This window comes from Stenella coeruleoalba, assembly GCF_951394435.1.
Source record: "Stenella coeruleoalba genome assembly, chromosome: 13".
Taxonomy (NCBI): domain Eukaryota; kingdom Metazoa; phylum Chordata; class Mammalia; order Artiodactyla; family Delphinidae; genus Stenella; species Stenella coeruleoalba.
Window position 1 is genome coordinate 14239895 of NC_137159.1, and position 13423 is coordinate 14253317.

The following is a 13423-nucleotide window of genomic DNA, read 5'->3' on the forward strand; positions in this document are numbered from 1 at the left end:
GCAGACGTCAACAAGCAGTCGCCACACTTGTTCCCTCTGGGCCTGGATTCAGTCAGAACCTTCCTCAGAATGATACCCCAGGCGGCTGCTATCAGAGGATTTGACCTTGGCACAGAAAACGAGCTCCGTTGCCTTCAGGTTTCCTCTGGAGAAGAGGCGCAAGAATCCCTACCCCTCCTACATCTTAGGCTTGTGAGGAGAGCAGTCACAAGGCACAGGGCTCATGTGCAAGCCCTGGCAGGTAGCACCTGTTGCGGGCGGGCTGGGAGAGGATGGGCAAGACGCGGTGGCTGCCCCCCCGCGGAGTTGTGTGCAGCGTTGGAAGCAACAGTTTCAAAGTACATATAGGTAGAGTTTGAAAACACGAGGCCTAGTGAAAAAAGTACAAAACGGAACAAGATATTATATAACAATTTATGTAAAATAAAAATATAGGCCCAATGGTGTAAAATAACACTATGCAGTTTGCATCGCCCACCCTGCAGAATGGACTGGGAGGCGTTTTGTCAGACGCCATTTATTGAAAGTCTGGCACTGAACCCCAGGAAGGGTACAAGGGAGTTGAAAAAATGATCCTTGCTTTCCATGAACTTGGAGACAGCCTGTATTTAGTGAGCACCTACTGCATACCAAGGCCCAGATGTGCACCAAGACCAATGGACTGTGTAAGGTAGCAGCCAATTAGCTGTTTGAGCACTTTGAGGGTTCAGCGGTCAGTTTCCTGCAGGTCATTCTGAACTGGGAGACAGACAGAGGAAGGGCATCTGGGCAGGCACAGTTGGAGTTATTTCTCAGAGGAAACTTTGACGTCACCCTCTGCCTTCCCTTGGGCTGCTGGACACAAGGACTGAGCTCCGTGGGCCAGGCAAGGTCATTTTCTAGCACCCGAGAGGAAGCTGGATCTGGAATGATCCCCTCCGCCACCTCGGTATCTCTACAGAGACCCACATTCCTGGGACCCCTGTATTGAACACACTGGGATCCCCACACCTCCCTGGGACCTCCCGGTTTGCCTGGGGGCTATCACTGATGGTGCCCCCATTCCCACAGTGTGTACCTGCTGCTTCACCTGCAGGACCTGGAAAGGTGAGTAGATAGCCAGCATCTCTGCAGCGTGCGGGACTCGCCTCGGGACGAGGCTCTAACCATGAGCTGGTGTCAGACCTGGGGGCTCCCTTTCAGCTGCAGGGTCTGGGGGGGTGGAGTCAGGAGGTTACCTCCTCCAAACAGCAAACATGTATTACCCTACAGCGAAGCCAGGCTAGACGTTTGGGAGCGGCTTAACTGGGTGGTCTGGCTCAGGGACTCTCAGGAGTTCCGGTCAGGATGTCGGCCAGGGCTGCAGCCATCTGAAGGCTTGACTGAAGATGGCTGTCTTGTGACTGTTGGCTGGAGGCCTCAGGTCCTCACCACGTGGGCCTCTCTGGGGCTGCCTGCGCATCCTTACGACATGGCAGCTGGCTTCACCCAGAGTGAGTGATGCAGGAGAGAGAGCGCAAGCGGGAAGCCACAGTACCTTTTAGGACCTGGTCAGAAGTCACACACCACCACTTCTGCCTTATTCTGTTTGCTGGAAGTGAGTCATTAAGTCCAGCCCACACTCAAGGGGAGGGGAATTCATCTCCACCTCTTGAAGGGAGGAGCGTCAAAGGATGTGTGGAGCTATTTTAAAACCATCCCAGGGTCATAGTTCCTTGTGCTCTGGGTGATGGTGACATAGGCACTTACCCAGCTCCTCTGAAGTGCTGGAGCCCCAGGGGTTTCGGTCCTTGTGCAGCCAAGGGAGCCCTGGTCCTGCTTTGCCACTTAACCAGCTGTGTAAGTATGTGCGAATCACCTAACCACCCTAAGCCTTGATTTGCTTCAAATAGAGAGAAAGATCCCCGCTTCCCCACTTCACTGTGCTGTTGTGAAAATGTCTGTGGAAGGACTTTGTGAAGGGTGGTGATGGTGATTACTGTTAGAGCCAGGGGACCTCAGGGAGCCCGGCCGGCCCCTGCTGCCACCCTCCCTGGGTGTGGGTGATAGCTTAGCCACGTGGTTCTCTCCTGACCTGCTCCCGCGCTTTCCCTGACCTTAACTAGACACACGAGGGACCAGAAATGGTGCTGGGCTAACCCAGCCCCCTTGGCTCCCCCCGCACCAAGGAGGTGCCTTTGGCTCAGAAGGCGAGAGGGGCCGCCCCTGGCCTGCAGCTGCTGGCTGGTGTGAGGGGAGGAGAGAAGCACGTCTGGCGCCCTTGTTGCCTGTGCCCCCTGCCCCGGTGCCACTGAGACGTGGCTCGCGCCTCCCATATCGGTGGCGGGAGAGGGGTCCTGTTTTCCCTTTAGTTCTTCAGTTTTAAGACTTTTCAATGCTAAGGTTTTCAAAGGTCTGTAGAAGACATGGGGGTTTGGGAGGCCATAAACCTAACGAGAACAGATGGTCCAAGGAGTCCTGAGCAGGGCTGCGGAGACCAGCATCGTGCTGGAACGGAGGAGTGTATATATGCTCAGCAAGGATAAAAGAAACGGAGGGGCTGCACGCAGCTGCTTCCAGCGCTAGCGGCCAAGACTCGGGCCTGGTGGACGTACTAGTTTGTGGGAAACAACCACAGCGTCCCGGGCAATTACGGTTATTTCTGTCTAGTCACCCTTTACAATTTTGAGTCTGTAAATTCCATGAGCCGTTCAGAACGCCTCTCCTTCCGGGATCTTGTCACTTGGGGGACCGGGGAGAGGAGAGCTGCCTTCTCCTCCGTTCTTGCCTCGCGGGCCTGTTCCGTGCTGCTGTCTGCATGGGGAAGCCCTCGCCCTCCCCATGACCCCTGGTGGTTTCATAATCAGAGGCTGCCTTTCCAGTACGTTTAAATAGAATTACAGCGGATTGTGGGAACTGAGTAGAGTTGGGTCTTCCTGGGAGCTGCGGGGATGGGGGCTTCTTGGGGACTGGACAGCAGATGGGGCTCGGTGGAGGCCTCCGGCTGGGGTGGCCCTGCTCAGGGCTGTGATCTGGGAGCCTTTGCCCCAGCCCTGCCTTTTCTTGGCCCTCTTGACACCCAGGGCCCTGGAGTTCTTCCCCGTCTCCCTAAGGTCTTCTTGCGAGGAAACAGCTAGTGATTTGTCCACCCCATTTCCCTCTGTGATGGTGGGAAAACCCCTTGGCTCTCCAGGCCTCAGTCTCCTCCTCTGTAAAGTGGGGGTGGGGTGGGGGTGGTTTGAGCTCGATGCCCCTGGGGGCCCTTCCAGCTCTGACCCGTTTTCTGTGGGTGAAGGGTGCTGAGTGTGAAGTGTCAGCAGACGGTGTCGGGGGAGGTTGGTCTCACGCCCGGGGCTGGGGCAGTGATGCTGGGAGAGAGGATTTCAGGGGGTCACAGACGCTTTGGTCGGAGGGGCCCTCCTGGTCCCCTGAAATGATTTCCATCTGTGCGTCTCGGGCCCCAGGAGAACATTCTGCTCCATTCCCGCCCATCTGTTAATCGTTTCCTGTTGTCTCCTGCACATCTGTCTCTCTTTTTCTGTGCTTCTGTTATTCTCTCTCTCTCTCTCTCCCGCTCATACCTACCGCCCTTTCTCCTCTCTTTTCTCTCTACCTGCCTTAATGTTACATAGAGCTGAAAACTGAATTCTATTACTGCTTGAAATTAGTCATAGAGGTGGGGTTTTTTTTCCTTTTTTAAAAAAAAATCAAGTGTATGGGACATATAAAAAGCAGAGTCATCTCTTTATCCTCTCTATTAAAAGAAAGAGAGAATTGCATCTTTCTTGAGGGTGGCCCCGCGGGAGTTTCTTTCCGCAGCAGCCGGAGCCGTCAGAGGTTTGGAGCGCGGGCAGAGAGTGAGCGTGTGTCCGTGTGTGTATACCTGTGTGTGTGCACGAACACTCACACGTGTGTGTGAGTTTCATCCCCAGAGGTCCTTCCCTAACAGAATATTCTCTTCTTTCTCCTCGGTGGCTGTCGGGGACGCTGATGTGAGTGTTCCAGATGGGCGTGCTCTCCTCCAGATGCCTTTGCTGACTTTCGTGAACGGCTCCCACTAACGTGTGCTGCGGGGGAGTGTTTGCTAACCCGGGGTGTTTGCTGCACTGGTGGGATGTTGGGGGGCCCGGGGCTCCTGCAGAAGGATCAGCTCGGCCTTGGAGTGCTGGGAGTTTCTCCCTCCCTGGCCTCTCCACAGAGAGAAGAGGTGCAGCTGCTTCCTAGCCTGCTGTAGACACGTTTGCTAATACAGAACGTCGTCAAGGCCACACACTCACTCCCCTGCTGTGGAAAGTAAGGGCGACCCCTGTCCTTTCCTAGAGGCCGCGCAGCCTCGGGCACCATGGTCAGCTCTGCGGGCTCAAGGCCTTGGCTGCCGGTTCCTTGAGCTTTGGAGGTGGTTGTGGCCATGACCTTGCATGAGATGTTCCTCATACAAGTTGTCTTCAGGAGCCGTCAGAGTATTAAGATGTGGGCAGCAGTACCCTTCTGGGTGAGAACCTGTTCAGTCACAAATTCTATTTGGATCTAGAGGGAGAGGAGTGCTGAGGCCCACCATCGAATTTTCCGCCCAGCCACTCACCTTCGTCCTGGTGCCCATCTTGGTGGGACCAGGTTCTGTGGGGTTTATATCTTCATTTATACGCCTCCCTGTTCCACAAAGGATTTAAGTCTGGTTGTGGAAATACAGATGATAAATTGGACCAACTAAGAAAAATGAAGCTTGAGAGAAAGGGAATAGGCAGGTAAGATGGAGTCAGAGTGAGAAGAAAAGTTTAAGTGCATGTCACAAAGTCACAGACTGTCCAAGATGCTGGGCTTCCTGGCAGCCAGTGCAAAGAGGGAAACGCAGTTCAGAGATTCAGTGTCCCAACACGGTAGCCAGCCGGAGGCTCAGAGGCTCAGCTTGTCCACAGTGGTTATTCTCACGGGTCCCGAGAGTCAGGCAGAACATTACAAACAACATTCTTGGCAAAACCCCTCCATGAACACAGTAAGCAGTAGGATTCTTCTCTTTTTAGCAGGTTCTCTCTGTGGCTTCCATCCGAAGCTACTTCCAGCCCCCAAGTTGCCCACACTAACCTCCTTTGTTCCCCACCTCTGCTGAGTCGAATGATTGTTTTCTACTCCTGCCTGGATATCTGGGTTCCCCTTGATCCGTCACTCCTAGTGGGCCAGAGGGTCACTTCTTTTCTACCCTTTAGTCCATGCTCAAGGATGCAGAGGAGAACAAACTCGAAGCCATTTTTGTTTCAGTCCTGAGATAGTCGTTGTTGTTGTTGTTATTATTACTCTTATTATTTTGGTAACGTGTGGGTTCATGGCTCAGAATCCAGACCACGTGAGCAGGCGGAGTTGTTCGATGCCTGAGGATGTTTTGGTGACTCTGGGCTGCCCTCTGAACCCCAGAGTGATCGGTACAGAGAAAGCCCTGGCCCCGGATTTAGAGGGAACCACGTGTGCAGAGGCACAGACTCAAACCAGTCCCCTACCCGTTCTCAGGATGTGGGGTTCTGTGCTGGTGCGGACGGAGCTGGCCAGGCTGCTTCTGCAGTTTCTGGCCTGGCCTGAGAGCTTTCGGGCCTGGGCTGGCCTGTCTCTTTTTCCTCCTGTCAGGTGTCCAGAAGGAATGTCCTTGTGATAGGTGTCGAGTTCTGATTTGGGACAGGAGCCAAGCCCTCTGAGATGATGTCAGGTCTCCACCTCGGTTAGTGGACCAGCAGCCACTGTGGGTACAACCCCGGGGTCAGGTGCTCCGAGGGGCCCAGGAGGATCAGCCATAGCTCAGGATGCTTTCTGTGGGGCTGAGGCAGTGAGACGGACGGACAGGAGAACCAGGGTGCGGAGCACAAGCCATGTGGTACACATCCCAAGCCCCGCTGGGAGTAGAGAGGCAGGCAGGACCGGAGCATTCAGGGAGGGCTCCCTGGAGTTGCCAGCCTTCATGTTCCTTGGTCCTAAGGATGCAGCTGATTTGGCCAGGGGAAGGGACCAGAGGGAACCTAAACCCGGAGGAGACAGGCTGGGGGATGCACTGGAGCAAAAAACGCAAAGGAAGTTTAATGATCTCGGGCTCTTACTCAGGTGCTGTCTGAGCAGGTTGCTCCCAGCCTACGATTCAGCTTTGAAATCCGTGGTTAAGGCAGCTCTGCTCTCGTGCTGCCCCCTGCCGGCTATTGGGAGTATAGCAGCAATGACCCGGAAAGCGGCTCAAGATTAGGCTTCCGCTGTTAGTTTTACTAAGCCCACACCGGGTGCTGTTATTCCCCTTTTGGTAGAGAGAACACATTTGGTGGCTGAAAATGTTTTGGGGAGAAGTAGCAGGGTGTCCCAGAAAGAGCTCTGGTTTTTATCTGCAGGCCTTGGGGTGGTCGGACCAGGTGATCTGAGTGCCCCCTGGCTGTGCATTAAAAACAATATACGAAGCCTAGGAAGATGTGTCTCTGGGTGTCAGATAAACTGGGTGTGGGCAGGAAGTATTTTATGTCTCGACTGAGATAGGACCGCATGGCCAGATGACATGGAATATGCTCAGCGTTGAACATTGCAAAAATACCGTGCACTCAGTGACATGAGTCCATTCTGGTGCTCTCCCTGGGGATTAGTCACGGCAGACCAAAACAGGAATCCTGCTGTCGTTCTGGAGGGGAAGACTGCTGCTAGATTCTCCTTCCACGAGGCTCCTCTGCTCCTCTAGGACTTGGCCTTTGAAATGAAAAATCTACATAGCTTTGCTTAAGGTTCTCTTTGAAGGCTTCCTGTCGCTTAAAGAATGCTCGGAGCTGAATGTGCAAGTGTAATGAAGGCACTGTCAGCATCGCTGGTTTGTATTATAGAAAACTGTGCTGTTCCTCTCCAGAGGTCACTGCCACCATCTTTCCTAGAGATTCTTTCCCGGAGCATTCTTCTGGTATGGCCTCACAGCTCTAAGCTGCAGGGTTAGACATGTCTCAGTTAAGGCAGCGCTGTCCCCACCTCCCCTGGTAGCTTATCAGTAGATTCTGAAGCCTGTGCCCGTTCCCATGCACGGCACCTGACCAGTCTCACAATTGCAATGATCCTGGATCCTCTGCAGTATCGCTGGAGGATACCGGGGCCTCGGCTCTCCTAACCGGCCTGGCTTGCCGTGCTGTGTGCCTAACTTTGACCTTGCGTGCCCTTCTTCGCTCCTTTCTACACTGATCCCACCTCGCTGTACTTTGTCTCCTCTGCGTAGATTGTAAATGGACATTCAGTGGTTGAGGGGGATGTGAATGAGGGTGGTGTGAAGGCATGGGAGCCTCACCAGGTCCAAAACCCATTGGCGTTTTCCGATGATGATGAGGAAGACCTGCTGGATTTCATGTACAAGTATAAAGCGCCTCGAAGGACGGAGTTCCCCCTGGAGGTACACGGTGTTGGGGGCTGCGGGGTGGAGCGTGTGTTTGCACAAAGGGCTCTGCCCTGGAGAACTGGGGCTCCCGGGGGCAGCATCTCTTCGGGCACCCAACGCCTCCGGAGTGCCTGGAGCGGGGAGACCTCCCTGCATCAAACAGGCAGGACAAGCCACTAGGTAGCGTCCAGCTACTTGCCAAGGGGTAAAAAAGACCCTACTACTTTTATTTGGAAATAGGAGAGGTGAGATAGTGCCTAGGGATTAAAAAAACAAACAAAAAACCCAACTACCAACCTAAGGTGATGTGTGAATGAAAAGCAACCAAATGAGTGTTTTGGAGGAAGAAAAACTCAGAATGTGTCATATGACAAGTCTTTATAAATAAAGCGTGTTCATCCCTGTATCTCCATGACACAGCGTAGTGCCTGGTACAGCACAGATGTTCATAAAATGTTATACAAGGGGCACAGCCCTTCAAAATGACCAAGACAATACACTTGATGTGTGTACTCTTGCCAGTTGTAGATGCAGATGGAGTTTTGGCAGCAGGAGGGCCAAGCCTAGAGCCTCAGGGCCTTGCTCTGTGCAGGGTCACCAGCCTTGGGCTCGGGTGCAGGGCCCGCAGAATCGGGGGACCCCAGAGTCTTCCTCTCTGTCCCGTCACATCTCCCCCCCTTCCCCTTCCCCTGAACACTGCGGCCTGAGAGTCCATCTGAGGCAAGTTGGGAGTCCCCCTGCCCACAGAGCAGAGACCCCTTGTGAGCCTCAGGTGAGGCAGTGCATGGAAAGGCTGACCTCCTTCCCGGAGGGCAGGGAAGGTGCCAGAACCATTCTAGGTCCTGAGGCTTTGTGCCTTTTTGCTTTTGTTTTTGTACAGCTGCGCAAGCTGCTTTACTGTTTATGGTTAATCTGCTTGAGGCAGATCCCTAAAACAGGTTTCACCCATTCTTTTCTTACTATGTCCAGAGGTGGCTGGTAAACATTTCCTAGTCGCAGAGGTGTAGCGTGAGGACTCAGGATGTGGAAGGCCAGAACCTTCCGTTCCTGCTTCTTTCTCTTCTGCCTCCCTTCCGTGTGCCCGCTGGGCACCAAGCTCCTTGCTGGGAAACGGTGGTGAACTCGGCCCTGCTCCCAGGAAGTCACAGTGTGGCAGGGGACACAGTGCACAGAGCAGGCACGCTCCCGCGTGGGCGCAAAGTCCTCTGACGCCCTGTCACGTGCTAAACAATGTGAGAACCAAGGAGCCGATCCTGGCTGTGAGTGGGCCACGCGGGTGGGGCTCAGGAGTGACTTTGGATGGAGAAGGGAGGAAGGACCTCTGGTCAGAAGGGATGGAGGTATGAAAGGGCAGTGCAGAAAACGAAGCTGAGTACAGAGAGTTGGGGCCCGTTGTGAAGCCCCTTGAGTGCCATGCTAGAAAATATTTCCCTTTTCTTTTATTGTGATCCCCTGTGATTTGTGTGTCCCATGGAAGGAGGGGTCCCTTGATAGCCATTTGTAGGGAAGATGAAGTGGAACCCTTCATACTTAAAGGCAGTGTTTCCTCTGTTGTGTGGTTTGCTGTGCATGAAGGGATTTCACCTCCAGAAAGAGGACTGGAAATTTGGTGATGGAAATTTGAAGCACGTACCAAGTAACACGAGGCTGGTTCCCAAGGGAAGAGATGGGGAGGTCTTTCTGCTGAGTCACTTGGTAAGATCATTTTGCTCTCAAGGCAGAAACAAGATGTGTCATCCTTCTGTGTAGCCATTCACTTGGGAGATCCAGGGACTTAGGAGAACATGAAGAGGGAGGCGCCGGGCTCAACTGGCTCAGCTTCATGGCGATGCTTGGGCTGTGACTCCGATTCCTACTGTGGACACTCCGAGTGGGCCCCCAGCCGCTCCAGCCTCTTGACACACGCGTGCATTTGACCAAAGGAGCTGGAGTCTCAACACAAACCCAGCCGGGTGCTGTCCTCGAAAGCTTCCATGCTATGCCAAATTGAGGGGTCCTTTTTCTGTTTCCTCTACCAGGCACCGCCTAGAATCCTTCGATCTCGCTTCAGGAAGAAAAGTACCTCATCCTCGGCCACTGAAACCACGTGAGTGAGATGAGCCAACAGCACTGGATCCACAGAATGTTTCTTCTCTGCCTTAAAGAGCTATTTATTCACTAATAACATAGAAACCCGCAGGCTGGTGTGCTGAGCGTGCAGCCTCGGACACGGCCTTTCCTCTCTCCCCTGTTCCATTTGGAAGAGTTTCTCTTCCCCCCTCCTTTTCTTTCTTTTGCTGGGGAGAGGCTAAAGGGAAAGGTAGTGTGCCGGGGGTCAGCAGTTTTCCACAACTGGACCGGCGTACAGACAGCAGTGTTTTAGAAATAGAAGAGAATCGCCCCCACTGCTGGGATGCACATTTGTCATTTCTTGGTCGCATACTTCGTTTTTAGTCCTGTATATGCAAACAAGGCAATTTGCTTTTTAACTTCTTTTTGTTCTTGGTACTAGTACTTTGGACTACAATGTACATATTTATGGCTTTTGGCTTAAGACAGTGGACTTGCAAGGGCTGCCAGAGGTTCTGATGTGGAAGAAAACTGCAAAAGCAGAAGTGTAAAAAATTCTCTTGATTCTAGAGGATGTCTCAGATGTGCTTACGAAGCTTCCAAATACACCTCGAGTACAGCATCCCTCTTCCTGCAGGGCGATGGTCCATATCCTTCAGACAGTCAACAGACCAGAGTGAAGTTTAGAATGAAGAGAGGCAACATTTCAGTGACAGGTGTGAGTGTAACGAAGACAGGGGAACAGCTAGAATAAGAGGAAAGTCACAGGAAGCTTGTCTCTCCCATGGATCCAGGATTAGGAGCTTCTGAATCCTTACAGGGGATTTATCATTGTCTTAGGCAGGAGCCTCGCCCTTGGTAAAACTCCTCTCGGGCGTGTAGACTTACAGAGCTGTTGTAAGGAATCATCTTGAGTGGTTCAAAAGTGCTTGACGATGACTGTGTCTCTATAATAGGACCCAGTGCTGTGACTGATTTCCCCAGGTAGAGGAGCCCACAGTGGGAGCTCGTTTCAGGAAACAGTAAGCGAAAACCAACCCATCCACCCAAACAAAAGCAACCCTACGATCATGCTTTGTTTCAGATACGCGGTGAAGTACATCTGAGACACCTGGGTAACAGTCCAAACGCTGGGTTCTAGAAAGGTTTCAGAGGTCGAGACCTTCATGGATGTGACTGGCTCCCCAGCTCACGGGCAGCTCTGGCTCATGCCCTCTGTTCCTCTCCTGGCCTGTGCAGAATGTGAACCAGAGAGATGTCGCACGCTCATGGGCACTCGTACTTCATACAAGCCCACATCGCTTAGGAAGAGAACAAATCACTGTCTGAGGGGACTCCCTGCTTAGACTGAGAATTTTATGTGAAAAGAAGAATCTGGTTTAAATAGCATTTTGGTCTGAGGCAGCTGCTCTGGTAGAGCTGAGCCTAAATGTAGGACTCATATACTTAACGCTTAGAGTTGGTGTTTCCTTTCGGTGTGATGCATGCAGTGGTCACAACCCAGTTACTTGTAATACTTGGATTGTGTTTGTTCATAGATAGGCCCTGAACACTAGAGAGTGTTATGTACCACATAGAACCTACTGTCAATCAGCTATAAACAGGCCCAGTTAAAGACTGAGCTACGCAAACACACATCAGTCTTTGCTGGTGACACATTGGCTGGATCTTAGCCACCTCCGAGAGGGTTTTACTTGAAGTTGCTTGTTACCAGATGTGCATATTTAAATCCCTTTTCCCCACAATGCCTCTGAAGGTGACTTTGTAATTTACAAAAGGATTTAGGAAAATAAACCTAAAAGCAAATTTGTGGTTCAGAGGGCAAACAGAGGCTGTCTGTTCATTGTCTGTGCCCCACACCCACCAATACCTAAACCCCCGAGGGAAGACAAAACCTGTTTTCTTCAAGCTCACTGAATAGTTTCAGACAGAGGAAAAATATATGCTTTAAAATGTATTTACCTGTCATTGGGAGTACCCAGAATTATCAGAAACAAAAGCAAAAAAAGCTTAACTCATTAAGCAGCTTTTTAGCAATTTTTTTTTTTGCCAAAGTAATAAATGCCTTTAGCAGCAGAGATTAAAATCCTATTGTGAACAAGCTATATTTTCACCATTTTACAATGGAGAGTTTTAACATACGGGCTACGAAGTTTGCACTCAACTATGCCAAAAACAAGTTTGAAGCACTCTACTCTCAGACATGCTGTATTAGTTCTCATTTAAGATTTAAAAAATATAAAGGTATCCAAACTGCTGTCTTAATGTAACTATTTTTCCTTCAAGTGTTGGTTAGGGAGTTGGATTCTCTCTTAAAAACACCCACTGTACAACTGAGAGCAGCTGTCGTATTTCTGGCAAAACATGTTTACTTATCCAACAAGCTGTGTATTTGTGTGGACTGACGTAAAATGTGAATGCCTCAACATGTACAAGTAGTGATGTGGAGTTCTGTCTAGAGGATAAAACTGAATGTTTTTAATTGGCTGATTTACAGACACAGGCTGTTTACAAAATGCTAGCTGGAAAGTCTGTACTTTTCATGTAGTAATTTTCGGTTCTTTGCTATTGAGCACCTGTTCTGTTTCTGAGAAGATGAGACGTGGTATTGTACTTATAAACTGGAGAGTTAGGCATAATCCCTCCTGGCTTTATGTGAATAGCTTGCTCACTTCGCTGGCCTCTGAAATGTATGTTCTCTGTAGTATACTGTCCATGTGTCTGTGATAACAGTGCTTGTCAACCACGACCACCACCGAGTACCTTCCTAGTTGTTCACCTTGCACAGTATCGGAAATGGTAAAGGATGTGTGTTTCATTCACAAACGGCACACACTCAGAGAGCTGGCATTCTGGACGGTGACTGTGTACACTTGCCCTTGGTTTACTTCTGTAATCCCCATAGAATGATCTGTAATCAAATAGTATACTGAACTGTGCATCAAAGGGATGTAAAGTTACAGTACTCCAAAGGTTGAAGTTCTGCTGTTTTGTTATAATGCCTGATATATATCTTGAATAAAGTCTTAACCTTTTTCTTTTAAAAGACATCTTTGTAATGTTGGGCTTTTGAGGAAAGAGAAAATACTTTAAAAAAAATGTATTCGTCAGCAAGGATTAGAAGCTGAGTACTCAGCCACTAACTGGCCTGGTGCCTGGTGACTTGGCTCCGTGCCTACTGCACAGAATTGTTGCAAAGAGAAAAAAATTAATTGATATCTGTGCTTTGAAAACCAGTTGATCACATAAATATAAATCTGGTACTATGTCTGTCTTACATTTTTAAAGGTCGCCAGTGGAAACCAGGTAGCTGTGAAAACAGGGTAGTTCATCTGCAAGGCAGTTTTAATTCTGCAAACAGACCTTTGGTCTGTTGCTTTCCTTCTAGGAACCTGTGTCCTCATCTGCAAATGCGGGAGAAGGGATGCAGGTCAGAAGAGGGCGGGGCACATGGAGATGCACTGGGAGTTATGGATGCCCTTAATGCCACTGCAGCCCTTGCCTTTAAGATATAAACGGGTACATGGACTTCCCTGGCGGTCTGGGGGTTAAGACTCCGCGCTTCCACTGCAGGGGGCGCGGGTTTGATCCCTGGTTGGGGAAGGTCCCACATGCCGTGTGGTGCGGCCAAAAAAACAAAAACAAAAACAAAAAACCCCCCAAAGACTTGGAAACTCAAAATCTGAAACGTCACAATGAAACCCTCATTTTCTTTGCCTTTATAGTCCTATGTGTTTGATGCGAGGACTGTAAGGCATAGCAGCAGCAGGTGAAGAAGACGATAGAGGACTGAAAGAAAGAAGAGATGCAAAGGCAGGCTGAAAACCCACTCGTTAATCATTTCCTGAGCCAAGGCCAATGTCAACAGAACTGATATTAACCAGGTTAAGAGCTGACAAATAACAGAAAAGCAAAGTTATAAAATTTAAAAGCTGACTTGGTTCAGTGTCATAAAGAAGTATTTAGTATTTCTGGTGCTAGATTACAGTCACTTGTTGATTTTGATGTGAATTTTCATATGTTGTTAGAAGGCTTGGGGAAATA

At 50.5% G+C, this 13423-nt stretch overlaps 1 protein-coding gene across 3 annotated transcripts in view; it reads left to right on the top strand.

The window, feature by feature from the left end:
* Positions 1 to 12552, top strand: part of REEP1 (receptor accessory protein 1) — a 110652-nt gene extending 98100 nt beyond the window's left edge. For 2 of the 3 annotated variants that reach the window (XM_079940489.1, XM_079940491.1), the window contains one exon: positions 9349 to 12552. In XM_079940489.1, coding sequence (XP_079796615.1) covers positions 9349 to 9359 — 11 coding nt within the window. In that variant the 3' untranslated portion in view covers positions 9360 to 12552. Of the gene's footprint in view, positions 1 to 1050; positions 1087 to 7193; positions 7346 to 9348 lie in introns of all 3 variants that reach the window. The other variant, XM_079940490.1, reaches the window with a different exon arrangement.
* Positions 12553 to 13423: the final 871 nt, after the last annotated feature.